The sequence below is a fragment of the Oryx dammah genome, unplaced genomic scaffold (assembly GCF_014754425.2).
Source record: "Oryx dammah isolate SB20612 unplaced genomic scaffold, SCBI_Odam_1.1 HiC_scaffold_28, whole genome shotgun sequence".
Classification (NCBI taxonomy): Eukaryota; Metazoa; Chordata; class Mammalia; order Artiodactyla; family Bovidae; genus Oryx; species Oryx dammah.
This window is the reverse complement of record NW_024070212.1, coordinates 89819347-89846405: the sequence shown is the minus strand read 5'-3', so window position 1 is coordinate 89846405 and position 27059 is coordinate 89819347. Positions and strand designations below refer to the sequence as shown.

The 27059-nt window shown below is 53.4% G+C and overlaps 1 protein-coding gene across 2 annotated transcripts in view; it reads right to left on the bottom strand.

The window, feature by feature from the left end:
- Positions 1-27059, bottom strand: part of SSBP3 (single stranded DNA binding protein 3) — a 164636-nt gene that overhangs the window by 15587 nt on the left and 121990 nt on the right. The window contains exons 6-9 of one of the 2 annotated variants that reach the window (XM_040231074.1): positions 10554-10634; positions 9626-9685; positions 5480-5546; positions 5293-5369 (exon numbers count right to left, since the gene is read on the bottom strand). In XM_040231074.1, coding sequence (XP_040087008.1) covers positions 5293-5369; positions 5480-5546; positions 9626-9685; positions 10554-10634 — 285 coding nt within the window. The remainder of the gene's footprint in view (positions 1-5292; positions 5370-5479; positions 5547-9625; positions 9686-10553; positions 10635-27059) is intronic. The other variant, XM_040231075.1, reaches the window with a different exon arrangement.

Genomic DNA, 27059 nt, shown 5'->3' with positions numbered 1-27059 from the left:
ATCCCCTCTAATTATGCAGAGCCTGGCTAGCCCCACTGGGAGGCCTCCAAGGGGCCAGCCCAGAAAGGGCCTCAAGTGACTCCACTCTCTCCTCACCAGCTGAGGGTGCGCTAGCCTGGTTTACAATCCTTCTGTCTCTTTCTGGGGTCTCTGCTCAGAGGCACTGAGTTTGGACTGTCCTGGATCAGAGGGGAGATGCAGCTTCTCCCGATGGAAAAGGTCTCTAGACGGTGGGTTATCAGAGGTTATCTGAATGTTCTCAAATGCCAGGATGGCAATCTGATTCCAGGCTGTGCTGACCCCACCTCACCAGGAATACCAGAAGCGTTGAAAGTGGCCCCGTGGGGTCTGGGTGCCATACATCATTGCTGCAGGAGCCTGCAGAGCTCTGGCAGTTTCAGCATCATCCTAACAGGATTCACTCTTGAAAAATTCAGCCAGAAGTTCTCGCCAGACACAGGCATAGGAATAAATCTTTGAAGAGAAAATACAATTAAGTGGAAACACTGCCTCCTTTTCGGCACTGGCTGTTTCAGGAAACCAGAGTAAAATCTGCCCAAGACACTGAGGGCAAAGGGCAGGCGGATGCCTAGTTTACTGGTTCCTTTGTAACATTTAGGCTAAAATGCAACACAACCTCAAAAAGTACCATGTCACTCTGGTTTTGTAGCCCCAAGCCCACACTGTACCTATTCTTTGTTCATAAAGTTCTAGAGCGGTTCCACTATTAGCAGTCTTATTCCCCCCTTCTGGAACAACAGGCTGAAGGTTTCCCAGCTTTGTGTCCAGTCTCAGCAAGTGTATGCAGTGGGGCTTACTAAAGACTGCCTAAAGGGGCTTGGTCGCCTTTCTTAGCCCAGGCATGGCAAGACAGGGCTCTCTCTCTGAACTCAGGTTCCAGGGAAGCAATGGGATCTGTGGGGCGCCTCGTGGAGCCTCGTGCTGTGGTCCATGTCTCACAGCCCCATGATGAGTCCCATGAGGTCCGCACCCGGCAGCCCATTCTGCAGATGAGGGACCAGAGGCCCCAAGAGCCTGAGACGCAGCCGGGACCATGTTTCCCAACACTAGGCTCTGAGCTCATCCCTCTCCTGTCTACTCCCCTGGAGTGACAGGGGGAGCACCCTCAGGGGACAGAGAGAGAGAGGACTTGGGGGACGGGTCTTGTCCTCTGCCCAACTGCATCCTGGGGGTCCAAAACTTCTAGGCTTTATGATACCCACTCCTTGGCTGACCCCAGAACCTGTAATCCACTTTATACCTCAATCTTGCCCACGTCCAGGCCCACTCAAGGCCAGGCCTTTCTGCCCCAAGTGAGGGGTCAGTGATGACATCTGGGTTGCTCTGAGGGAGGTTTGGCTCTCAAATTTAATACTGCACCCTACCCAGTGGGGCACGAGAGATATGGGAAAAGCGAAAGTGAAAGTCGCTCAGTCGTGTCCAACTCTTTGCGACCCCATGGACTATACAGTCCATGGAATTCTCCAGGCCAGAATACTGGAGTGGGTAGCATTTCCCTTCTCCAGGGGATCTTCCCAACCCAAGGATCAAACCCAGGTCTCCCACATTGTAGGCAGATCCTTTACCAGCTAAACCATAAGGGAAGTGCAAGAATACTGTAGTGGGCAGCCTATCCTTTCTCCAGAAGATCTTCCCAATCCAGGAATTGAACCAGGGTCTCCTGCATTGCAGGTGGATTCTTTACCAACGGAGCTATCAGGGAAGCCTGATATGGGGAAAGAAGAAAACAAAACACTAACTTGAAAAGATATACGTGAACTTCCCTTGTGGTCCAACAGTTAAGAATCCACCTGTCAATGCAGGGGACATAGGTTTGATCCCTGGTCTGGGAAGATCCCACATGCAGAACAACCAAGCCTGTGCACCTGAGCTCCAGAGCTAGTGAGGCACAAGGACTGGCTGCAACTACTGAAGCCTGCACCCTGAGAACCTGTGCTCCACAACAAGAGAAGTCACCGCAATGAGACGCCCAAGCACTACAGCTAGAGAGGAGCCCCTGCTCGCCACAACTAGAGAAAGCCTGCACAGCAACGAAGACCCAGCTCAGCCAAAAATAAACATAGATGAAAAAAGAAAGATATATGCACCCCTATGTTCATTGCAGCGTTTTTCTAAAAACAATAACCAAGATATGGAAGCAACATAAGTACCCAACAACGAATGAATGGATAAAGATGTGGTACACACACACATACACAGAAATATCCCTCAGGCACAAAAAGGATGAAACCTTGCCATCTGTGACAATATGGATGGACACCGATTGCAATATGCTAAGTGAAATAAGTCTGATAAAGACAAACACTTATGATTTCACTCATATGTGGACTCTAAAAACCAAAACAAATGAATAAAAATCACAAAGCAGAAAACAGTTACAGACACAGAGAACAAACAGGTGGTTGCCAGAGGGGAAGAGAGTGGGGGTGAAGGAGACTAAGAGGTAGAAACATCCAGGTGCAAAATAAGCTGAGTCATGGGAATGCTGTGTCCAGTGTGAGGAACACAGCCCAGAGCTACGTAATGTCTTTGCGTGGGGACACATCACAGGAACTACGCCTACTGTCATCAGTTTTGAAATGTCCAGAAATACTGAATCACTAAGTTGTGTCAAGGAACTAACATAGTCTTGTAGGTCAATTACACTTCAAAAATGAACTCATAGGAAGAGAGATCAGACGTGTGGTTACCAGAGGGCGGCAGGCTGCGAGGAGGGAGAACTGGATGCAGAAAGTCGACAGGCACAAACTCCCAAGATAAACAAGCAAATACTAGGCATGTAATGTACAACATCAAAAACGTAACTAACACTGCTGTATGTTATACACAAGTGTTGTTAAGAGAGTAAATCCTAAAAGTTCTCATCACAAGAAAAAAAAACTTTTTCAATCTCTTTAACTCTGTATCTGTCTGAGATGATGGATGCTCACTAAACTTATCGTGGTCATCATTTTGTGATGTATGTCAAGTCACTATGCTGTACACCTTGAACTTATACAGTGCTGTATGTCAGTTATATCTCCATAAAACCAGGACGGGGGAAAAACAGGAGAGATGTTTTCAGAGACCCTGAGGTTGGTGGGGTGAGGATGGCCAGCTGGCCTCAGCCCTGAGCTTGCTTCTCCCACCCCTCTGGGCACCAGTCTCTGAGCCCATAAGAGTTCCATCCCTGTATTCTGCCCGGTGAGGCCAGGAGGGCCCCTTTCAGCAAGACCTCAGGCTGCAGGAGCCCCACCTCTTTAAACATGTCACAAGAGTGTGCCAGACTCCTGGTCAGGGACACGGACACACCGAGACTCCTGCTGAGTCAGAAGGAAGTCCTAGACTTCCGGAACACTCTGGTCTTGGGCCGTCTGATAACATCCATTCCCAGCTTCTGGAACCTCAGTATTACTACAGGCTTAACAAGTGTTAATGGCCTTTGCCAGAAAAAATAAAAAAGAAACACAAAGCGATCACCCAGCCCAAGCAGACTGAGTCCTCAACACTGGTTTTAAGCCCCCTAGTTGGAAAACCCAAGCTACTTCCTAAGAGGCTACACGGTGCCAAGCCTCACACCAAGAACTCATGCCTCCTCCTATCAGCATCCCTACAAGGCAGTCCTGGTCTCCGTCCCACTTTACAGATGCAGCTGCTGAGTCTCCAGGAATCAGCGGGGCAAGGGGTGGAGTACACTGTCCTCTTGCATCCCCAAGACCTCCCCAAGGACATCCTGGAAGTCCAAGGCCACTGCTTATTTGCACACCAAGAGGATCTAGTGTGCGTGGCTGAGGAATCTGAAAGTTTCTGACTCAGGACGAGAAGGCTGGGCTTTCAGACCCTGCTGCCCTCCCTCGGGTTCCTGTGGAGGTTAGCTCCAGCCAGCCTCCTGGCAGGAAGGGGCCACTCCGGTGGCTTAAAAGGAGCTGGTGAAAACACAAGCTTTGGGGGATTTGAGGAAAGAAAAGAAAACAAAAAAACCGGAGCTGTAACCGGTGTGGGCTTGCTTCCTTTCAGGATTATGGGGCCATCGAAAGACAAGGACCTCCTTAAAAATCTTTCAACACCACAGATGTTACAGCCATCACCGGGAAGAAAGCAGCGGCTGGGTGTGCTGTAAATACAATTCTAGGCAGAGTGGAGGACTGTGGGGTGTGGCAAAAACCTCTTCCTACAAAAGGGAGGCAGGCATGTATGAGCGGGGGGCGCAACCCCACTGCCAGGAACCAGAAACCTGTGCAGGGGCCCAGAGAATCCAAATACCCAGAGCAGAAGGGAGACAGACAAGCAAGCCTCCAGGCAGGGCAGAAGAGAAGGGAAGGAACACCCCAGAACAGGCCCTCCTGCTCTCTCTCTGAAACACCCGTCTCCTTACTCAGACTCTGGCTTTCGAGGGGCAGACTCCAGAGAATTCCCAAGGAGGGCAGAACACAGCAAATTCTCTGCCACAGCTTCCACAGGACCCAGAGCCAGACTTAAATACTCAGAAGAGTGGGAGCCAATGGTGAGGAGGTTCTAGAACAGAAACGACCTGTCAGACCCCTGCCCGATGGTTCTATGGGCCCGGGGACTGGAGGGTATGCAGCTGGGTCACAAGGAGCGACCACTGAGGTGTTGTGAAGGGACAGACAGGGCACTAGATAATTTCTTCCAGAGGTTTCTAAACTGTCCTTTTTGGCAACAGAACCCCTCTGGGCACAAGCAAGCTCGGGCAGGAGCCTGGGATACGAACATGGCAAGAGCTCTGGGTTGAACTGCACTCTGGGGCCCTGGCCTCCTCGCAGCTGAGAGGTGCACCACTGAGAACCGGCCACAGACTCACACCTCCCGCACCGGACAGGTGGGGACACTGGGGCCTGTGGGCCCACCAAGGTCAGAGTGATTCATCCAAAATCAGACAAACGGTGGGCTGCAGACAGAGTAATGTAATATCCTGCCTTGGGTGACCACTGAGCCAGCTCAGGTCCACCCAGCCAGGGTAGGAGGAAGCTCTGGGGACCCACAGTGCTGTCTGGGCACACAGACCCCCTGCCTTTCAAATTCCTCAAGTCCTTCCCATGGAAGGGTCCCAGGTGCCCCTCCTCCCCAGCTCCATGGGAGGGGATCCCCCTCAACTCTGCTGGGGGGCTGCCCATCTACGGGCAGAAAGGGCCGCTGGGGCGGGAGTCATGCTCTCTCCCCTCATCCTTACGAGCTATGAGACGTGGAAAGACAGACAGCTAGGAGAGAGGAGAGAAGGCGGGTGTATGCAGATGGCTAGGGAGATGGACGGACAGACTGGCGGCTGGTTACCTGTGGGCCAGGCCCCATGGGCCCCATTCCTCGAGGAGGGTTCATTCTCTGCATTGATCCTCCCATGTTGGGGTGACCTGTGCGACAGAGGGGAGCCTGAGTGGCAAGAAGGAGAGGCAGACCGTGGGGGAGGAAGGGCCTCTCCCAATACCTCCATCCACCCGGCCGCCCACCCTGCGCCCTCTACCTTGTTGTCGTGTGGGATCCATGGAATTGGGCAGCAGTGGCTGTGTCCCAGGAACTCCTCCCGGAGGCTGAAAGAGATGTAAGACACAGCTGAGTGCTGCTCCCCGCAGTGGGGGCACAGGGGCGTGCACCTGCCTGCCCCATCTCCCCACCTGACCATTAGGGCCGCTCAGGGTCTCCCTGAGACCGCTCCTGCTGCCCGACGGCGGGGCGGTCCCCCGGGGGCAGGCAGCTCCAGCCGGAGCTATGGAAACTGCAGCATGTGCAGCTGAGCATGGGGGCTCCATGTGTGACAGTCCTCACGGGCCTGCATATCTGCCGGGGCCAAGTGACACTCCGGCATCACCGCCCACCACACACCCCTCAGAGGCAGCACTGTCCCTCCCTTCTACCACCCAAACTCTAGTCTCTGCAGTTTAGGTCAAACACTAAATTGGGAATAGGGGATGAACAAGGCAGCCTTTGAGATTTCGATGGGGGAGCTGAGGTCCAGAGGTCTGACAGCCCTGCAGGCAGGGCCAGGAAGAACACTCAGGACTCCTGACTCCTTCCAGCACATGAAAGGTCACCTTCCAACCCCAGGGGTGGAGGAGACCTCTGGGAGAGGGTGAGCAGGATGTTGGGTGAGAACCCATCCCCCGCAAAGCCTGGTGCACATGGTGGGTGCTCGTGTGATCTCTAGAGATGAGGAGGGCCGGGGGTTCCTGAGTTAACACTTAGCACACTCGCTATGAAAACCCCATCAAAGATCTTTGAGACTGAAGTTCTTTTACTGCAATATGAAACAAGAGAAAAGCAGAACTGGGGAGGATGCGGGGGGTGGGGAGGAACCCCATGCCTTAGGACTAATTACAGGCCTCGGGTTGGGGAGGAAAGCCTTTGTGAAAGTGGGGCATCTGTGTCAGGGACCCTGACTACCCAGCGTCCCCCAGCCCCAACTGCGCTGCGGGATTGGTGGGGGGCTATCAGCCCAACAGGGAATTCCCAACCAGTTTTGGAAGGAGGTGGTGGGAAACAGGGACAACCTCTCACAGTTCACCTTCAGAATAAATAAGGTGTGTGCGCGAGTGTCTGGGGAGAGGGAGGCGTACGGGAGGGCCACGCCAGCCTGGGGGCACTTGCTATTGGAAGTGGCACTCCATACCTGCCATTCCATCTGCCCGGGGCTTTGGATGGTCTATCTGGCCCTGGGTGTTAGCTGTTCTGACCTTTTGCTTTCTCTCAGCTCTGCTTCCTCTACCGAGTTCCCAAGCTCTGAATCACTGGGCTGGCTAGTGTCTGCCCACTTGGGGGTTTGGGATATTTCTGAAGCCTAGTTACAGGACTCTGAGAGGACGCAGGAAGGCCTGCCACTGAAGCTGTCCGGTTTGGGGGCTCCTGGGGTGCTGAGGTGCCGGGAGGTCTTGATAAGCCGCCACCTAACTCTGGTGGAGTGGCCATGGGGATCAGAAAACTGCTTCCTGTCCAGGTAGACCAGTGCTGACTATCAGTTCAGGCCAGAAGCTCTTCCTTGGGCTCACCTAACCCTGCTATGTATCAGGACTCAGGAGCAGGGCAGGGCTGCCCAGAGGCCCAGCCGGGACCCGCAGTCACTTTTCTCACTGGAGGGACCCTGAGATGAGCACTGGGCCTCCTCTACCAGGGCAGTAAGGTGTGTAGTGACAAAGGTAAAAGGGTCTTCACTGCAGCAGCCAAAGCCCCAAGGTGTGAGAAAGAAAAATAACGCTCAGTATACATGGGACTGCAAGTGCCTGCCGTGCACACACCCTTGGGCCTGCTGGGCAGAGAGATGCTCTGGGGCTGTTCCATGGGCTCCTGGAAGTAGGCCCGTGCCTCGCCTCCAGCACGGTGGGGTGGGTGCAGCAAGTGTCCGCCCAGGGGCCGGACGAAGTCCAGCAGCATCTGCAAGTCACTCGGCTGCGTGCCCAAGTTAGCGGGCTGGGTGGGGCTGGGGCTCCACTGGGATGTGATGCGAGGGCTGCCCGACAACCCCCAATTCTATCCCTCTTCTCCTAAACCCTGCTGAAACCCACTGTTCGCCATCCACTCAGCTATCCTTGCTTGAAACACAGCAATGCTCTCTGTACAAGGCACCAAACCCCTAGCCAGGGAGGCAGGTGGAGGATGGCCTTGCAAGACTTTTAAGTAGAAAGAGTTAGTTACTCAGTCGTCTTTGCAACCCCATGAACTGTGGCCTGCCAGGCTCCTCTCTGTCCATGGGGTTTCCCAGGCAAGGATACTGGAGTAGGTTTAGTTGCCATTTCCTTCTCCAGGGGACCTTCCTGACCCAGGGATCAAATCCAGATCAAAATCAATGATCCTTAGCTCCTGGTCTCCCTAAGGGCCCTTCTATCACCCTAACCCAGGAGATCACACAAGCCTGAGCTGCTGCTTCCTCCTCCTGCCCTGAGGAAGGCTGAGCTAACTCAGGTGCCACAGAGGCTCCTGTGGAACCAGCAGACCCATGCTCACGGGTGATTCCTGGAAAAGGGACACATCCCTGCCTGGAGGACAAAAATTCTTGAGTCCACAGGAAACTGGAAATCTGGATAGATTTCCAATGGAGGGTGATGGGGAGGTTAGCCTGATTGATCTGTACTGTGAGGTACAGATGATGGATTTATTCTCCATTTGCTCTCTCAGGCACTTGCTCATACTTAATTGATAAATAGAAACAAACATGTTTCCTCTCGCGTCCCTTAATTGCTGGAGGAAGGACCACAATTATGATAAGGAAGCGTCTGTTCTCTCCTGGGGGCAGGAGGGCGCAGTTCGGGCTAAGGAGAGCCTTGGATGGGCAGGAGGAAGAGCTGCTGCTGGGGCCCTGGCATGTGAGGCCAGAGAAGGTCCGCTTAATGACCCACTAAAAACAAAGACAGGGGCAACAAGTTTACAACTATGAAAACTAACTGAACCAGGGCAGCTGGAGATCAACACGACCCCAGCTCACTGGGACACATAAGGAAATCACTGCTCCACTATGACCCTCTGTTTCCTCATCTGTGACATATCCTGGGCTCCCTCTTTGCTCAAAAAGCTGGGCCTCTAATTCTTGTCAAAGTTTTTCTCCTTCATGTCAGAGAAAATAGGAAAGAAGAGATTTTTGGAGGAAAAAAAAATAAGTGGAAACTGGCAGGCTATTTAACTTTAAAACTGGAGTCCCCTGGTTATAAGCATCTCTCCAAACTCCTCATATATCTCACTAAGGGGGCTTTCTTGAGAACAAAAGGAGTCCATTCAGGTAACATCAATCTAGCTGGTGACTGACCTCCCAGCTCCAAAGGCAACAAGGGCTGGAGGTCCTGGCGTTGCTGTCAGACTTCCCAATGGGCTTCTGCCAGGTCACTCTAGGAATTATGTATACAGAAATACTGGGGCACGTAATCAAATTTCCCTGATGTTTCTTTAAAGTTTCTTCAAAGCCTGTCTACCCTGAAAAGAAGATACCCATCTTCACTTCAGCAGTTCTCCTCTGCCCTTGGATGGGCTGAACCACGGAAGGCAGCTGGGGACCAATTTCTCCAGACCACCCAGAACTGCCAACCCCAATGGGGCAGCATAAGGCATACAACCCCAGGCTGAAAAGCCCTCCCTACAAGTAGACCACTGTTCTAAGCACACGAATAAATCCTTTCTTGTTTTGAGTTGGGAAGCAACTGGGAAGCAGGCAGACATTGCTTAAAAACTCACAAATGTCCTGCTGGCTGCATCCAGGCTCCTGATCGAAGCATTCCTATGGGCCATTTCTCCCCTTAATAGCAGGATTATATTTACCAGCCTTCTCAAAAGCTTCCAGGATAAAAAATGTACGTTGTCAATTAACTTTATTAAGAAGGAAAACCCTTTTCCAAGAAAGGGCTAGCAGGGAGGAGCTGAGGCATTACCACCTTCTTTAGAAGAGCAAAAACCCTGAACTCACACCCTGCTGCCCACAGCCCACTGGGAGAGGCAGGTACGATGCTGGGAGAGGCTGCATGGAGCACTAAGGAGAAAACACAGTCCTCTCCGGGGACCTGCTTATAAGCTGCCTCCCACGCTAGTTAAAACTGTCCCTCCACCTCCCAACCCTCTTGCAGATTCTGAGTCCAAGTCCAGCTGGGGTCAAGGGTGGCCGAGCGAGGGGAGAGAACACGAGAAGGTACAGTACCTGGTTTCCCATTCTGATCGGGGGCCGGGGGCCGCCTGCGTATCGCGGTGACATAAAAGGCTGAAATTACAGGGCGTTAGTTCAGTGACAGCCCACAGTACAGAACGGTGACAGACACAAGCGCGCGCCACTCCACAAAGTCCAGTCTTGTTACAACTAGTGATCTTTTAAACTGTCTTCCCCCCCGGCGGCCTTGTCCCTCCGGGCAAAACTTCCTTTGGGCGGAGGGAGTGGCGGAGGCACACCGTGCATCTGCTGAGAGCTCTACTCTGGGTGCCGGGGCAGCAGCTGGGGCTTGGCACAGGACACGGAGGAGCAGTCCCATCGGTGCAGGGCGAAGGGGAGACCTCTGCGGTAGGTAAGGGCAGATGGAAGAATCCAAGGGGACTTGTACAGGAAATTTTCCAGTGTGTAGACAAAGCTGGACGTGCACTCACACACACTCACACGACTCTGACAAAGGGGGTAAGGAAGGGGAGCAGGGAGAAGGGGGAGGAGATACACAAGGCCAACAGTGCGGGGACAGCGGGCGCCCTAACTCGATGCAGGGGAATGGGCAGGAAAGCTTTCTCAGCAGCGAAGAGTGCACACGGAGAAGACGAGGGATGCAGCTTCGGTTACAGACAATGGTAAACCAAACCAAAAGTGAGAGAGGGAAAAACAGAAACGCAGAGGCCGCTGACAAGGTCACAGAAACAGTTCTCCTTTTCTTTTGGTTTCATATCCGAGCAGGTGTGATGTCCAAGGAATGAAGACTATCTTTAGGGGGAAAAAGATATATTTTGGGAGGAGGGGAATCTCCTTGGTCAGGAAATCCTCAAAGGCAGTGGCGAGAGCACGTTTTGATTTTTGTTTTTCCTCTGCTGGCTCTGTCCTCCTGGTGCCCCGCGCCCCCCGGCTGGCGGGCGGGCGAGCCACAGTGCGTTACCTGACTGTGGGGTCCCATCATGCTGCTGGGATTGTGAGGTGGAGGCTGTGCGTGCGGCGAGGGCTGTGACCCCGGAGGACCCTGTGAGGCCAGACAGTAGAGGCAGGTTATAGATCACAGCACATGGAGAAGCGCAGGAGAAGCTTAAAAGAACAAAAATTAAACCAAAAACGAAGGGCGGGCGGCGTGCGGGCGGCGGGCTCTGGTTGGCGGGGAGGTGCGAGCTGCTGCTTGGGTCGCCGGCTCAATGGTGTAAAAGGGCGGGCAGGAGGGAGAGAAGCTGATAAACACACTCAGGGGGATTTCCAGGCATGACAAATAAAATCAAGCTCCTTTGTGGAAGCACGCAGGAGTAGGCCAGCACGGTCTGCCATTAGAGCGGAGTTTGCCATGTTAAATACGTTGGTTGAGACAGGCTCAGGGCGCGCAGTGTGTGTGCATGCTTAGTTGCTCAGTCATGTCTGACTCTTTGCAGTCCCATGGACTGTAGCCTGCCAGGCTCCTCTGTCCACGGGGATTCTCCAGGCAAGAATACTGGAGTGGGTTGCCATGTCCTCCTCCAGAGGGTCTTCCCAACCCAGGGATCGAACCTGAATCTCCTGCACTGCAGGTGGATTCTTGACCGCTGAGCCACCGGGGAAGCCCCAGGGCTTGCAGAAACTGGCCTACCCTGAAGGGTGCCCACGTGCCACTTCCTGGGCCAGGGCCAGGCAAGGATGAGGCAATCAGTCTACTGAGGGGAGGGGTCTCTGATGGATGAATGGGAACAGACAGGAAGAGTGAGGTGGTGCCAGAGGCTGAATACATGGGGGACAAGAGGAAGAGACCATCACCGAGAGACTACTCAGAGCACTTCATTAACACACCTTCACCTGAAATTGGCCCCGGGAAGCGGGTTTCTCATTCCTGTTTCTATCAGTGACGACAATGAGTATCAAGGGATAAGGAGACTTGGCCACAGCCACACAACCGGAAGATGGCAAGGACAGGAGGAGAAGCCTGATGGGCGCAAGGCTCACCATGGCCTCTGCAGCCCAGGCCTGAGAGGGTGTGTTGGGGAGCAGGGTCGGGGCTGGGTGATGGGAGGAGATGCTGGGGCTAGCCACTCCAGCTGGTGGTAAGCCACCCTTGTCCCCAGCTGACCCCTGAAGCTCTGGGCTATATGCTGGCCTTGACGCCTCACAGGAGAGATGGGCAGAAGAATTCACACTTAAACCACAGAGCTGACCAAAGCATGGGGTGCAGCCCATTAGTGGGTGGTGAAATCAATTTAGTGGGTTGCAACCACTGTTTCTAAAAACCTGGAGCAGAATAAAAACTAGGGTAGAAAATATCAGATAGCTTTGTGTATTTTAAGGAAATACTCTTCATTAATCTCTATTTATAAATATGTGCATGTGTGTGTGTGTATGTACTGGGTCACTGTGTCAAATGTATTTTCTACTGCAGGTCGCAGTCAAAAGGCATGAAAATCTGGTCAGGGAAGCACCCTGCTGCCAACTTGGGCTACTCAGAGCAAGATGCTGGTGTCAGTAAGGAGAATGTGAAAGTCACTTCAGTTGTGTCTCTTTGTGACCCCACGGACTGTAGCCCGCCAGGCTCCTCTGTCCATGGGGATTCTCCAGGCAAGGATACTGGAGTGGGTGACATTCCCTTCTCCAGGGGATCCTTCCAACCCAGGGATTGAACCCAGGTCTCCTGCACTGCAGGCAGATTCTTTACTGTCTGAGCCACCAGGAAAGCCTGCTGGAGAGAAACACAACCCAATTCACTCTTTCGGGGCTATGTCACTACTCTTGGAAGTTGAGAAAAATTCAAAATATGCAGAGAGGATGAGTGTAGTTTCATTTAAAAAGAGAAGGAAAACGACTCGTGGGGCATGGTTTTATTCCTCAGTCTCCGCCCTGGAAGCCAGGCTGCTCAGCCTGTTGTTGGCTCAGCAAGCACAGCCCAGAGAGCAGAGCCTGTGGGGCGGTCGGGCGGTGGGGCGGTGCGGGGGCATGGGGTGGGCTAGGACCAGTGGGCATGGAGACAGAGAGGTGTGCAGAGAGAGGCGAGGGGGCCGCGCCCGGGACAGGCCTGAAGCTTCTCGCCTGAGCGTGGGGCTGCTTACTTCCGGAAAGCTACATGGAGCAGATGTTCCCCTACCTGCCACACTACTAATTTCAACAAGTGTGTGTCTTTCTAGCGGCTGCCAGCAACGGCATGGTTTGTTACCATGAGCAATTTTCTTAATTAACAGACATTAATTAGCCATTTAGCAATTTTGCAAGCATTTGTTTAGCGGCTTTCCTAAACATGAATACCACTGTGATAATGGCACTGATTAGAGGGTCCCCTAATTAACAGTACAGGGAAGGAAAATTGAAATCACATAAATTAAAAAGGGAGGGGAAGTTAATGAAGGCGGGACATATTTGCACCTGCAAGTCTTTTGTACCACGAAACTTGGGTGCAATGTAAACAAAATAAGATAATTTGGAGCCAACCCCCCCCCAAAAAAAGGAAAATGAAAAGCAGGGAGGAGGAGGGTTCAAGGGTGAGGTCCAGTCGCCAAGAGGGAGCAAAAGGCCTTCTGTCAGTCCTCAGCTCTTGGCAGGAAGAGCGCCTCCTCCCTCCCGAGCCTCCACCGCCCTCTCCAGTAACATCCCGATTCTCAGGGCCAGCAGTGTGGCTCGGGCAAGGCTCTCACACCTGTGCACCCTGGCAGCCAGGGGAGGTAAAGAGAGCCTGGTTTGCTGAGTGATCAGAGAATAAGTAAAGCCCCCCAGATACCCCCGGGGCCTTGGTCAATGGCAGTCCTTGCTAAGGGCCAACGCTCAAACCCGAGTCTTTTCTAAGTCACCTCTCAGCCCTGCATTGCACCGCCTGGGCCCTGGGAGGTCCAGAGGGCAAAGCTGCCCCCTGCACCTCCCCCTAGAAGCTTCCTCTGGGACTCTGCTGCCGGGGACCTGGTGACTGGACATGGAACAACTTGGCTTCATGCAGCTGCCTCAAGTCAAGAGACAAACAGTAAGGGAGTGTGGCTGGTCAGTGAGGCCCCAGCAACTTCCCTGATCTGCGGGCGACCATGGGAAGCCGGCTGATAAGCCCAGAGAGGAGGCAGCAGCTCTGAAGTCTCTCCTCTGACTTGGAGCCGGGGTTTGGAATACTGAGGACAAGGAAACTCTAGCCCAGGCCAGCTGGCCATCTGAAAAGGAAAGCCCACCACAGTCTGGACACAGGCAAAGATACAGCTCAGCATTCGCCTTCCTAGACCCGCTCAGGCTGCCCAGGCTCTGCTTCTGCACCTCCCAGCACAGTCCCCAGCACTACCTGGGGCATTATAGGCCAGGAAGCTTCTCTTTCACAGAGCCAGATGCCCACGTTCCCCAACGGGTAACCAACATCCTCCCAAATCTTCATGCTCTGCAGCTCTGCTACCTCCACTCAGCCTGAAAGCTCCCCATTTCTACATGCGTGTCCAGGCTCTGTCCCAGAGACTGGATGCACCAGCATTGTACACTTGGCTTGTTCTCAGGAGCACAGAATCGAACTCCACGTTGGGGAAATGTCTGCTCATGTAGATGACGACAGACGTGTTGTGTTGCCCATCTTCACAAGACTGTACGGCATCTGCGGCTCTGTGCTTTATTAAATCACAAAAGAGTGTTCTTTTCTTTCTTGTCTGCATTCTCAACCAAAGACTGACAGGTCAGTTTAGAGAAGACAGACCTTTGGTCTTTTCAACTTGGTACCCACTCAAGTAAAAGGCTATGTAGGAAGCAGACCAAAAAAAAAAAAGACCCTGTTTTAAGATTCTGACCTTTGTTGGGATTTTGGCTTTTCTTTTCCTCAAACCCTGCACAGATGTAGCAGGCAGGTAAAGAGGATGAAGGTAGAAGGTGAGAGAGGGCAAGAACCTTAAAGTTGTAATGGTGTTGTTCCCATACAGGTCCACTTCCCTCCCCAATGGGGCCTTCCTGGTTTCCACTTGAAAGCTTTAAAAGAATCCAAAATAGGTACATCTGGAAGCCTGCTTTGCCAGGATAAGCCTCTGCATCCAGGTCTGGACCTTGGAGGCTTTCCATCCAGGTGCTGCCTAGTCAACCAGGCGAGCAGGTGGATAGCGGCAGACATCTGAGGTGCACAGAGTATCAGGCTTGACCAGGATGGGGGTCGTCCCACCAGAAACTTGGGGAGAACCTCACCTGCCCAGCAGTCTCCTGCTTGTTGGTGGCTCTGACAGATCAATTCTTCCAATGCTCTTCATTTATGGGGGAGAAGAGAAGCGCAGGACAGAGGTGTGACTTGCTCAAGGCCACAGAGATGAAGGTGGCTGAGCCACATCACCTCACTCCACTCAAGAGATCTCTTCATGATATCATCCCCCGATCCATTGCAGACAAAGAAACAGGGTTTGAAAAGAACTGGGTTCATTCAAACCCTGACTCCCTGCCACTGACTGCACTTCTCTCCATGATGAAATGGGAGTAACTACAGTAAGAATAATGAAGCCACACCTGCCACACAGTACAAGTGGCTTCACCTGAATCAGTTCATGTCACTCAACTCCTTGCAGGAAGGGAGAACAGGCTCAGCAAGCCAAAGCCACTTGCCTAGGATTACAAACTATTAAGTGGTGGGTCCAGGCTGATTCTAGAGTCCAGGGAGCCTAGCTGGTCCACCATCCTACTCCTACAAGCCCTTGAGCAGTCTCCTAGAGGCTGAAGGACTTGTGGGTACATCCAGCCACTCACCCACATACATTTTCTGGGTGCGGATCTCCCATGTCTGGGGTAAGGAAAGGTCACAGAGGTGCACTGGCCTTGTCTCGTCTTGGCCCAGGAAGCTCCCAAGCTAGCTAGGGAGAAGGACGAGCATACAGTGACAAACAGGCTGGAGTGTCAGGTTAAAACTACCACGGGCTCCAAGAGAAGAGGACAGGCAAACCGAGGCCCAGGGTGGCCACAGATGGAGGTCAACGGGAGCAGGGATGAGAGCAAGGTCTCCTGGAGGGTCAGAACTCTCAAACTGTACCATACCACTTCCACGGGGCGACAACAAGGAGGTTTGACGCTGAATCTGGGAAAAGGAAGGAGACATGCCCACGTCCTGTCGGGGCCTCAATCTGCCCCAGAACCTGTTAATGGACTTGCCATTCCTCTCAGATGTTCCTGAGATCTCCGACCAATGACACGTAAGCCCCACACTTCCTTATGCCTTTTCCTGCCACTTCAGCGTTGAGTGGCGTAACATCCAGGGCCTCAGCAGGCTCTGCTATGGGTGTGTCAGAGGCAAATGCCAGGCCATTCCACTCCATGGATGCAGACGGTTTAGTGAAGGAGCCTTTAGCGTCATCGATGTGGTGGGGAGCAGAGCACAACAGATCAGAGGTCTCTGTAGAAAAGCACCTCAGGGGGCTTCCCTGGTGGTCCAGTGGTTAAGACTCTGCTCTTTCACTGTAGGAGGCACAGGTTCAATCCTGATTGAGGAAGTACTGCATGCCTCGAGGTATGGCCAAATAAATAAATAACCTTATGACAAAGAAAAGCACCTCAGAGCCGTCAGCAGGGCCCACCTATTGCCATGTTTTGATCAAGTCCCTGCATCTCCCCAAAGCCATTCTTAAGAGATGTGCTTGTGCACGATGGGGGTGGGGAACACTTCCTGGCATTCAGCCCAGCTCCTCAGGACACACTGTGGGTCCAGTTTCCTTATACGGAACATGGAACATTCTACAGATACTTCAGAGAGGTGGTTCAGCAGACAGTGTCTGGCCTAGATCCTCAAGCTTCCACAGGCCCCACGCCTCACGCTCTAAAGCCACTCACAGCCCATCTACATGGAAGCCAAGAACTAGACGTAGAGTCTGCAGGATCACCCCCCTGAGCCTGCTGAAAGGCCACACATCCTCCTTTGTGAAGCTTGACCTACTCTAACCAGCCAAGCACACTCCAAATATGGCACATCCTCTATGGACGTCCCACCTTATCTCTGGATGTCACATGGGCTCCTCCGGGGCAGTGAAACAGTCCCCACGTGGACTTCTAGGGCAGGGCCCGAGCAGAATGCTGAGGCTCAGCCAGCACGTGGACCCCACAGCCACAGTCAGCCAGCCCTGGGGTGAACACCTCTAACACTTGGTGTTCAAGGAACCAGGAGGCAACATTAGTAACAACAGGGTAACCAAGTTGGTCCTCTCAGCTAAAGACTCCTGGGAGTAAGGAAGGATGGCGTCTTAAAATTAAAAACCAGATAGAGACTTCTTTGGTGGTCCAGTGGTTAAGAACTCGCCTGCCAACGCAGAGGATGTGAGTTTGATCCAGGATCCAGGAACTAAGATCCTAAATGCCACGGGGCAACTAAGGCTGCAGGTCACAACTGCCGAAGCCCACTCACCTAGAACCCAGGCTCCACAACAAGAGAAGCCATTGCAATAAAACTAAGCATCACAACTAGAGGGGAGCACAGTAACAAAGACCCAGCAGAGTCAAAAATAAAACTTAAAAAATCGTTTTAAAAAATAATCTGTATTAATTTTTAAGGAGAGAGCTAATGAAAGCTACGTGCTAAGGTCAGTATTTCCAAAACTCACGGCTCCTTCACCAAATGCCACCCCACACTCCCTGAAGCTGCCTTCAACCTGCCTAGGAATCATGGACTCTCAAGAGAAACAGAACTGAGACTGAGTTCCAGGTTTTCTGGGTACAGAGGTGGGCCAGTGGGGAGAGCTCGGCCATGAAAGCCCAAGGCACCAGGCTGCAGTTCTGCCCGACATCCCCAGCCAGGCCTTTAAGGGCACAAGTCCAGGTGATACTCCTCGCAGAAAAGCTGGCAGAGTGCTCTCACACACTGAGTGCTTCACCATTACCACCTTGGCCAGATCCGCCTTTAGTCAGAGGGCCTTTGGGGAAAGGGGACCTGAAATTTTAGGTTGCTAAGAGACAAAACGTTCCCCACATCCCCACCCCCCTCCCCAACTCCTGGGGGGCGGGGAGGGACACTGGCCACTGGAGTGGCAAGGCTGCAGGGATGGGTTTCATTGACTGGCAGCAGGGAGACAGACAACCCACATTATTGGTGGCCTGTGTAATCTGCCTATTGGGCGTGTCACCGTAATTGAGTGAATATAAAATTACATTAATTATACACACGGCAACAGGCATGCAACAGACAATCCAGTTTGCTCCTTGGACAGGAATGCTGATGGAAAATGCCGTAAGCCCATTCTGGGGAAAGGGCCAAGGTGTGCCCATGTGCCACTGACATCCACATCCGTCACCACGCCACTGTCCACCTCCACCCACAGCCTCCCTGCAGCAGGAGGCTGACCACCTGGAGAGTTACAGAGGGAGGGCTCTGAACTGCCCCCTCCCTCTGACATGCAACGCATCACAGAAAAAGTGATTTCTTCATTTTGACCCACGGGAACGAACTTGGCAGTGGCTTTGGACAGCTGCCGTCCTATCCTAGTTCCAACTGTCCTCTCTGGGGAAGAGATGTCTTCATGTGTGTGGACATGGGCAGCAAAGGTCAGACGTGGAGCTGAAATTACCAACTCGAGGGTACGGGGGGCTGAGCTGGGCCATACTCAATCATGGAGCCATGACCAGGTGGTGGCTTGGCGCTGGGAGCTCAGTCAGGGGGCTGTTGGCTGCCTAGGAGACGAGCCCACAAGCAATCATGACCCTCCATGGGCACCAGGCAAAGCAGGTGGCAAGTGGTGGTGGCCCATCTTCTTGACATGGTGGGGAAGTCATCAGTGAAAGGAGCAGACAGTACACAGTGTGTCCCCCGCGGGTCACCTGTGCATAACCCTCACAGCCACCAGGGTCCACTCAGTGCAAGATCAGTGACAGACACATTGATTCCAGCTGAGCAAAGACCCCGGCTCCCCTCCCCTCTCCTCCTCCCTGTGCCTCTCAGAGGAGCCAGGACAGCGCCAGGCAGGTGGTGAGGGTGAGAGGTCCACACACTTGTGAATCTGGCTTCCTGAGACAGGCCGCCCAGACACCCACAGGAGGCGCTCAGATCATGTTTTACTCCAGAGGTCCCACGGAGACAGAGACGCAGAATCAGCAGGAGACGGTTTTCAAAACAAAGGGAGGAAACACAGTAAATGAAAGTACAGGCAGCGGCATGGCATCCAAGACCTAACGCAGAGTCCCCCCGCCCCGCCCCATGTTGCTCCCTGGCTGCCCCAGCCCGGAGCACGGACAGGAAAGCTGAGCCCCAGGGACATAGGCTCACTGCTCCCAGGTTCAAGCTTGGCGCCCTGCACCACACCTGGAGTGGAGGCTGGAGGTCAGCTGCCACATGAGGACCCCAAGAGCACGTCCACTACACTGAGCTGCCAGAAAAGTCAGCAAGCTATGGCTCGGGGCCAAGTCTGGCCTGTCATCTGCTTTTGTAAATAAAGTTTTATCAGAATACAGCTATGTTCATTTGTGTACCATTTGAATCTGCTTTCATGTTACATCTGAACATATCTGAGCAGTTAGGACAGAGACCAGATGGTCCACAAAGCCAGAAATATTATCTGACCCTTCACAGGAAAAGTTTGCTGATCCTTGAGCTTAGTAATGGTTTTCAAGACTTAAGAGGGAAAAAACTGGGTCCTTTTTTTTTTTTTTTAACTCAGCACTACAATTTTTAGAAAAAAAAAAAAAAATTACTTGGCTATGCCGAGTCTTACATAGTTGAGGCATGTGGGATCTAGTTCTTTGACCAGAGATTGAACCTGGGACCCCTGCATTGGGAGCAAGGAGTCTTAGCCACTGGATCACCAGGGAAATCCCAAATTGGGGTCTTTTTAAATTCTCAAGGAAAAGCAAAACAGTACTAGTATCTATCAATACCTTCTAACTTGAACCTCACATCTTTCTAGTAAGATAAATGAAGCAAAAATCACCCCCATTTAACAAAGGATAAAAATGAAGTCCAGTGACATTACAGTACTATTTACCAGAGCCAGGATTTATCCCACTGAGGACAAGAGATTGTGCCCAGACCCGGGGTCAGCAAACCTGAGTTCTGGTTCCCCCACCAACATGTCCTGTGCCCAATCTCTGAGACCCAGGTTTCTGGGCCATTGGTCTTAAACAAAATGATCTTTCATTATTATAATACAATATAATAAACAGCATTCAAGTCCAGCTGGTTGGTTCCAGAGTATCTCCTTGCTAACCATCTTCCCTATGTTCATTCTTGCCGCAGTGCTGGGGAACACACTCCTCCCTGGCTTGCTAGCATGAAACATTCTGAAGACTTGATTCCAACCCTGAGTTCTTTCAGGAGGTTTGTGCTGTTTGACCTTCTCCAGTGCAGTAAATTCTGAGTAGTTCTCTAGGGTCATCTCAGGAAAGGGCTCTAACCTCAAATGCTGTGGTGGAATGGCGGGGGGCCAGGAGAGGCGACTCTGCCTCCAGCCATTGCTGCTGAACCCTTGAGGCCTCGCTGCTAAAGATTCTTTGCATGTGCTGTGTCCACAGAACTGAGCACTTTTTCCAGGGACTCAGGAAAGAGTATTAATACACAGAACTCATGGGCAAAACCCATGTTCACTCTGGCAGTGCACCCAGCCAGTGGGTCCCAGCAGCCTGGGCCAAGTATGCACTAAGCATTGGAGACACGAAAATAAGCACTTTGTGGCCTTCCCCCAAAGTGTTCCTGGTGGTACAGAGAGACCAAGGCACAACTGGGACCATAACAGCTTTCAAACAGAGGCAGGCGCCAGGTGCACTAGGGAATGAGGGGCAGCAATCGCAGAGCAATCACACTGAGTAGGCAGGATGTGGAAGGCTAGCCTGGAGTTCCCTGGCAGAGCAGAAATGGAAGAGGCTTCTGGCCTGAGGTGGGCACCTGGAAGGGGCAGGAGAGGGCCTAGTGCTGGAGGGTCTCAGGCACAAGATGGTGACCCTGGGGCTGGAAGTGGGGCTAAGGAGTGGGGTCATTAACCCTTGGGAGCTCATGCAAGGGGGTAGCAATCAGACCTGTCTTGGGAAGCACACATCTGTTCCATTCCTTTCCAAAGATGCTTCTTTATCCTCCTTCAAGTCAGAAGTAAAGACCTATGGCCTCTGGAAAACAGTGAGTCCACAGCTGTCTGGGGTGCTAATTCCCATCTACTACACATGGAGTGTGTGCCTGCTCCCCCACTAAGCCACTCTCTAGCCCTGAGCAGCCAGCTCGCGTTAATGTTGGTGAAGGTTTCCAAGACCCAGTCCCAACCATGTAGGCTTCTGGCGGGCATCCAGAGAGCACGCCATCTTCTCCCCAGTGTCCACTGGGTAGAGACTGGCTCTCTGCTAAGTGGGAGAGGCGGAGACACACCCAGGATCCAGAACCATGCCAATCCCGCAGAACACAGGGAGGATGCCCACCTTGCCTAGAGAACCAAACCTCCCCACCCCCATCCCCAAAGATTGCCTTTTGCTCTGAAAACAGACAGGGCTGCAAAGACGCATCCCGCTCCTGCCTGCCAGCCTCCACACCACCTCTCGCCAACGCTCAGGCTCTGCTGTTAATCACGACAGCACAGTGAAGGCGAGGTGCATATTAATAAAGCACTGCCTGGTCCACCCAGAGAATTCTTGCTCTACTTTAAGCTCTCTGGGCACATGCATGCACACAGCCTTCCTGCCCTACCCCTCTACACCCCGACAGACGATCCAAAAAGTACAGATTCATCATATCGACCAGGACAGGGAGACACAAGGCTGTGGGAGCTATAAATCCAGATGCCAGAATTCAACCCCAGCTGTCCACTGGGCAGAAGAGGAAACAGCAGAGTTAGCTAAGGTTTCCCCATTAGCTTTGTGGTTTCCTGGATAACTGGGTGGCTTCTGCCTCTGTCTCCCTGAGCTTAGGGAATGAACCAGGTTCTTGTCTTCCTTCCTAGGAGAAGCAATAGGATGGGGTGAGGGAAAGAGCCAGAAACCAGGGGAAAGATGGGCTGAAGGAAGTTGGCCCACAGTCACACAGACAGTGGGCTATGAAACCTGGCACATCTCAGTGGCCACGTGAGGGGCAGCTGTGTGGTGGGTGCTGCTGGAAGGGCCCCAGATCCGTGGGCCAGGGGTATGGTCTGCAGTCCCCTTAGAAACTCCTTAACTTTGCCTGTAAAAAGGGCTGCCATGTTCCCAAAGAGAGTCGCAGATCCCGAGACTCCAGTACTCAGTCCAGGGCCGTGGACCAGCCTCATCACAGGGTGGCTGCCCATACACAGAGCTGTGCTCAGATTCTCCAGCCTCGTGGGATACTTCAGGAAGCCCCTCTCTCCTGACTAAGCCTTCCTATTACCCTACTCCTAGGGAGCTGACTCCTTGCCCATATGTAACCTGTCTGAATGTGACAAGTGGCTCTCACCAACCCCACCTGACGCTGGGGAACTCTTCAGCCAACGCCACACAAGACATGTGGCCCTTGAAGTGCTCCATTACTTACTTCTTCTGTCCCTGATGCCCCCACACGGCAGGGTTCTTCAGTATACCACTGTATCTCCCATGTCCACACCTTCTAACGTTGTATTTTTATGATGAGCAGACTGAGGTGCAGAATGGTGAAGGCAATGCCCCAGAACAGACTGCAAGTCTCCAAAATCTTAGACCCTTTTCATAAACACAGTTAAGTCTCGTGGAGTCAGACACTATAATTAATCTGAGGAAGAGGCACTTAATCAGATCCACATTTTGGGTGTATCGTTTTTGACCTGGAGGCAAGGAGAGGACAAGACTCTGTCAAAGTCTTCTTGAATAAAAGTGACCTGAGACTGAAGAGCCTTCAAGAAGGGGAGGGGAGAATTCTGCAGTCTGTAGAAGAGGCCATGCAGACAAGCTGGAGGGGCAGGGCTGGGTCTGAGAGCACAAGCTCTGGCCCTTGTCCCAGAGATCAACAGCTGGTCCATCAACAGCGCTAGACCACAAAGAGCTCTGAGTGTCTTACCAACAGCTTGGATTGGATTGTATCTAACAAAGGGGTACCACTGGCAAGAAGATGACGTGATGGAGTGAATGAGCCCCACCAGCGGCCTGCAGGGAGCCCAGGCTGGAGTCCACCCCGTGGACCAGGAACACCTGGAGCCAGAGACTGCCTACCTCCCAGCCCTGGTTGCCCAGCAGGGCCAGGCAGAGAGGTGTCCCTCCCAGATGTGCGCTGAAGGATCGGACGGCCGGATGCCAGCCCCTGGGAAGCAGCCCTTGTATGGACACCTCCACCGCCTTTCATTCTGAACACATTCCCACACTCAGAGCTGGTGGAGCAGGTGGAGCTGTTCCTATTTTACAGGTGGAGAAACAGAAACTCCAATGATACCCAGGTGAGTCACTAGTGATGGAACTCTGGAGTACAGTCAGCCCTCCGTACCCACAGAGGCAGAACTCGCAGGCAGGGAGGCAGACTACACCCAGCCATTTTATATAAGGGACTTGAACACCATCGGCAGATCCTGGTGTCCAAGGGGTCCTGGAACCAACCCCCGTGGACACCGAGGGACGACTGCATGGGTGAAGACCCAGACCCTTGGACGAGAGAGCAGATGCTAACTCACAAAAGCGAGCTCACCTTGATGAGCCTGGAAGGAACTGGACATATAACCTGCTCCCCTGCCAGCTCCTGTCAGTGGACAAGAGAACAAGGAGTCACCATGCCAGGGCCCAAGGGGGTAGCCAGGTGGGCAGCATTAAGTGAGGTAACACGCTAAAGACCCAGTGCTGAGCAGGTGCCATAAACCCCAGTCTAACTAAAGGGTTAAATCCTAAAAAGGCAATCCACCTCGAAAATACCCTGAACCGCTTCCACACATCACTGCCACCACAGCTGTGCTAAGCCCCTGAGATAAACTTTCTGGAAAAAGGAGAAAACTCCTGGGGGCCCTTGCTCTTGGTTGAGCTGGAAGACCTACCTCTACCCTGGCCTCTAGCTTAAAGAACAGCCCAGAACACTCCTGCTTGTGTCCATAACAGAGGACCCAGAGTGCTTACCTACGCAAGGTGCCTGGCAGGGCTTCACAGGCATTATTTCATGGTGTCCCCACCACGACCCCAAGAGGTAGGGGGTATATTGACCCCCAACTGTCAGGTGAAGCAGCTGAGGTTCAGACAGTTGAATGGACTTTCCCAAGGCAACCGATATGCCAACCCAGGCTCCATGACCCAGGGCCACCAGGAAGCTTATTTAGAGAGGGTGTGGGAGGGATGGGACACACTGGGGACAGGTGAGCTAAAGGCTCACAGGAGCTCCAGGGGCCCAGCCACTGGGCCTTCTGACCAGTGCTCATCCTGGATCCTGGATGGGTCATGTTTCCATGGCAGTAATCAACCATCACTGAACAAGAGTATGCGTGTGTGTGCACACACACGTATGCACGTACACACATGCTAAAGTCACTTCAATCGGGTCCAACTCCTTGCAACCCCATGGACTGTAGCCCCCCAGGCTCCTCTGTCCATGGGATTCTCCAGGCAAGAATACTGGAGTAGGTTGCCATGGCCTCCTCCAGGGGATCTTCCTGACCCAGGGATCGAACCTGCATCATACATGTATATGTATAGTCAATCCTCACCAGAGCTCCGCAAAGGAGGCATTATAATTTGCTAAATGACTGCTCCTCAGCACAGTCAAGGAGACCAGTGCCTAGAGAGTTTGGACAACCTCCCCAGAACATGTCACCAGGAGCTCACAGCCACTGCATGCTGTGCCAGTCCTCTCTGGAGGCTTCTGCCACAGCTGGGTACCCTCTGCTCCCCTTCCCACACACTGTGCCCAGAGCTGAGTGGCATCTCCCGGGCCACAGAGAACCCTGGGGAGACCAGCACCCAGCACAGAGCCGACACCTCACGGAGGCTGTGGCCTCCCCACTCATGCTCTTCCTATGTCTAACCCCACCCTTCTGCTCTTAGCAAGAGATGGGGCTTTCTGGAACCCAGGGGTGGGCCTGGGCCTGGGACCTCATTGATTCCAAGGCCTTCATTTGAAGGAAGGAGCTTGTCAGGGAAAGGTCAGCTGGAGAGTTAATCTAGGCAGAAACCAAATATGAGCTCACGGCCCACACTGTGTTGTCTCCTGCTATATTCGCCAGCTCTCAGAATCTCAGCAAGATGCTAGAAAGCCCTGTGACCACCTAGTCTGCCCCTAGAGCCCCAGGCCCAGCCCAGACTCCTCAAAGGGCAGCTTCCTTTCAGGGCAACATGCTCTTATTAAGGGGGTCTATCTCAACCCACATGATGCCAAGGCATGTTATTATAGGATTCCACTGGAATTCCCTTCCTCAAACCTCTTCTGCTACTAGGCTGTGGAATCTGACCTTTTCTTTTTTTTCTTTAAAAGAAAAAAAAACCTCAGCATGATCTGTAGAGAACGGGGCATGAGTGGAGCAGGGTCTCTCCTGCCCCCAGCCCACGAGAGGTGAGGACATCATCTGGGGGCCAGATGTGGCCCCAGTGCTGTGAGAACACTCACGGCAGAGCAGCTCTCCAGCACAGAGGGAGAAACTCAAGTTTTAAGAGAAACCCAGGTCCAAAGAGGAAAAGGATAAACCAGCCCAAGGTCTTACTAAACCAGAGGTGACAACGCGCTAACACCTATCCTTGAGCATCAGATCCGTAAAAGTCAGAGATTCAAGGAGTCGGTTCAGAGCTCAGGAGGTCGGGGGGAGGCGGTCATGGCCACTGGGGTCTCCTGGGATGGGAGGAACAGTAGCTGAGCACAGCCTGGCCTCCTCCATCCTAGGGTCCTTCTGGAGCCACTCCACCGCCTCTCCCTGCAGAGGCATTGAAGCCAGGAGGGTTCGGGGCGGCTGGGGCACGCGGCAGGGCTGGCCGCAGCCCAAGGGCTCTGGGGTGTGGGGCCGGCTCCACGACAGGGGGCGGTCGAGGCCTGCGGAGCTGCCGGGTGCTTTGTTACCGAGCAAAGCACCCAGGCCCTGACTGCTGATGCATAGCTAACAGGGCAGCAGGCACTGATTTATGTTCAACTTTCCATTTCATCAGAGAGAGTTTACGGTGTGACCGTGTGGAGTTCACATTTGTGGGGAGGGGGCGGCCTGAGTGTGCAAACGCACACATGCCCACGGGTCCATACAGGCACACATGATGGTCAAGGTCGCAACTTTTCTTTTTTTAAAGAAGAGATGGTGACGGGGGCAATGCTGCCTGACTTGTCAGGAGTAACCTTCTGTCCACTGTTGCTAGGAGCCCCGGGTCGGTCATCTGTCCCGGGCAGACATTAGGCACCAGGCTGGCTGCCGGGCAGGGTGGGAGAGGAGCCCGACCTTTGAGAAGGTGGTACTGGCCTGAAAAGAAGGCTTCCCCCACCACTTCTCCTGTCCCAGCCTTTCTGCACGGGCCAGGTGATTGTGAGGGGAGCCTGCGTGTGGGTTCACAGCAGGGAAGGGACGAACAGGCCAGTCCACAGCGCTTTAGAGTGCCCTCTTGGGCTCCCCTCACCAGAGTGATGAGCAAACTAAGGCCGAGAGAGGGGAGGATGGCCCCCCAAGGACACATAGCAGTTTGGCAGTCGGGCTGGACTCAAACCAGGGTGTCCGACTCCCCAGGCAGGGCTCTTCAGGCTTAAAGGGCGCCCCTGGCTTCATTTCAGTAACCAAGAGATGCTGCTGCTGTTGGAGCCAAGGCTTGGAACAGGTGGGAGCCGGGGGTGGGAACAGCAGCGGCTCCCCACCTCCCAGCATGGCCCAGGGCCCAGCATTTGGGGCGGCCCGCCTCCTCTCTAATCCTTCTCAGCAGGGGTGACCCTGCCTTCTGTCAGTCTAGAGGCAGACAGCAGGGCAAGGGATGGGGAGGAGGGGTGCTTCTGTTCCCTGGAGGGCCTGGCACTCCCACCCCTGACGCAGCACCTCTGTCCTCCCGCACTGACCCCCTCTGCTCACCAGGGAGCAGACAGGGGCGAGGGGCTGGGGTTGGAGAGCAAGTCCAGGGAAGGGAGGAATCCGCCAGCAGACAGAGGGTTCATCAAGAAGCTCTGAATCCCCCTGCCCCGTCCAGAGCCTCTCTTCCCTGAGCAACACTGTGGCCAATCTGAGCCTCAGTTTCCTCATCTAGAATATGGGAACGCTGTCAGCTCTCAGGCCTAACCTAACAGGCAAACACGAGCACAGAGGGAGAACCTTCTCTAATCTGGAGAACGTTCTACCAGCAGCCATGAGAAGGGTTCATCCAGTTTCACTTTAGGGCCTGCGGGCACAGCTGGAGAGGCCAAGAAGGGCCAGTCTAGACAGCTGCGGGACCACATGTGGGGCCCCTCCCTTGTGGACGGGAGGCTCCCACAGGGCAGGAGACATGGGAGACTCAGCGAAAGGCTGGCCCTTGGGCCTCACCCGCCTCCTCCTGCTCTGCTCCCCACCCCCCCAGCTTCAATACCCAGCGAGGGGCCACCCCATCGAGAGGGGGCACCAGCCACAGCATTTAGTCACCACTCCAGCTCAGGCCTGGCACCTCCTGAGGTGACCACAGCCTGGGCTCCAACCCCACCTGGCCACCCCCTCCAGGCCACTGGGGCTCTTCCTCGGAC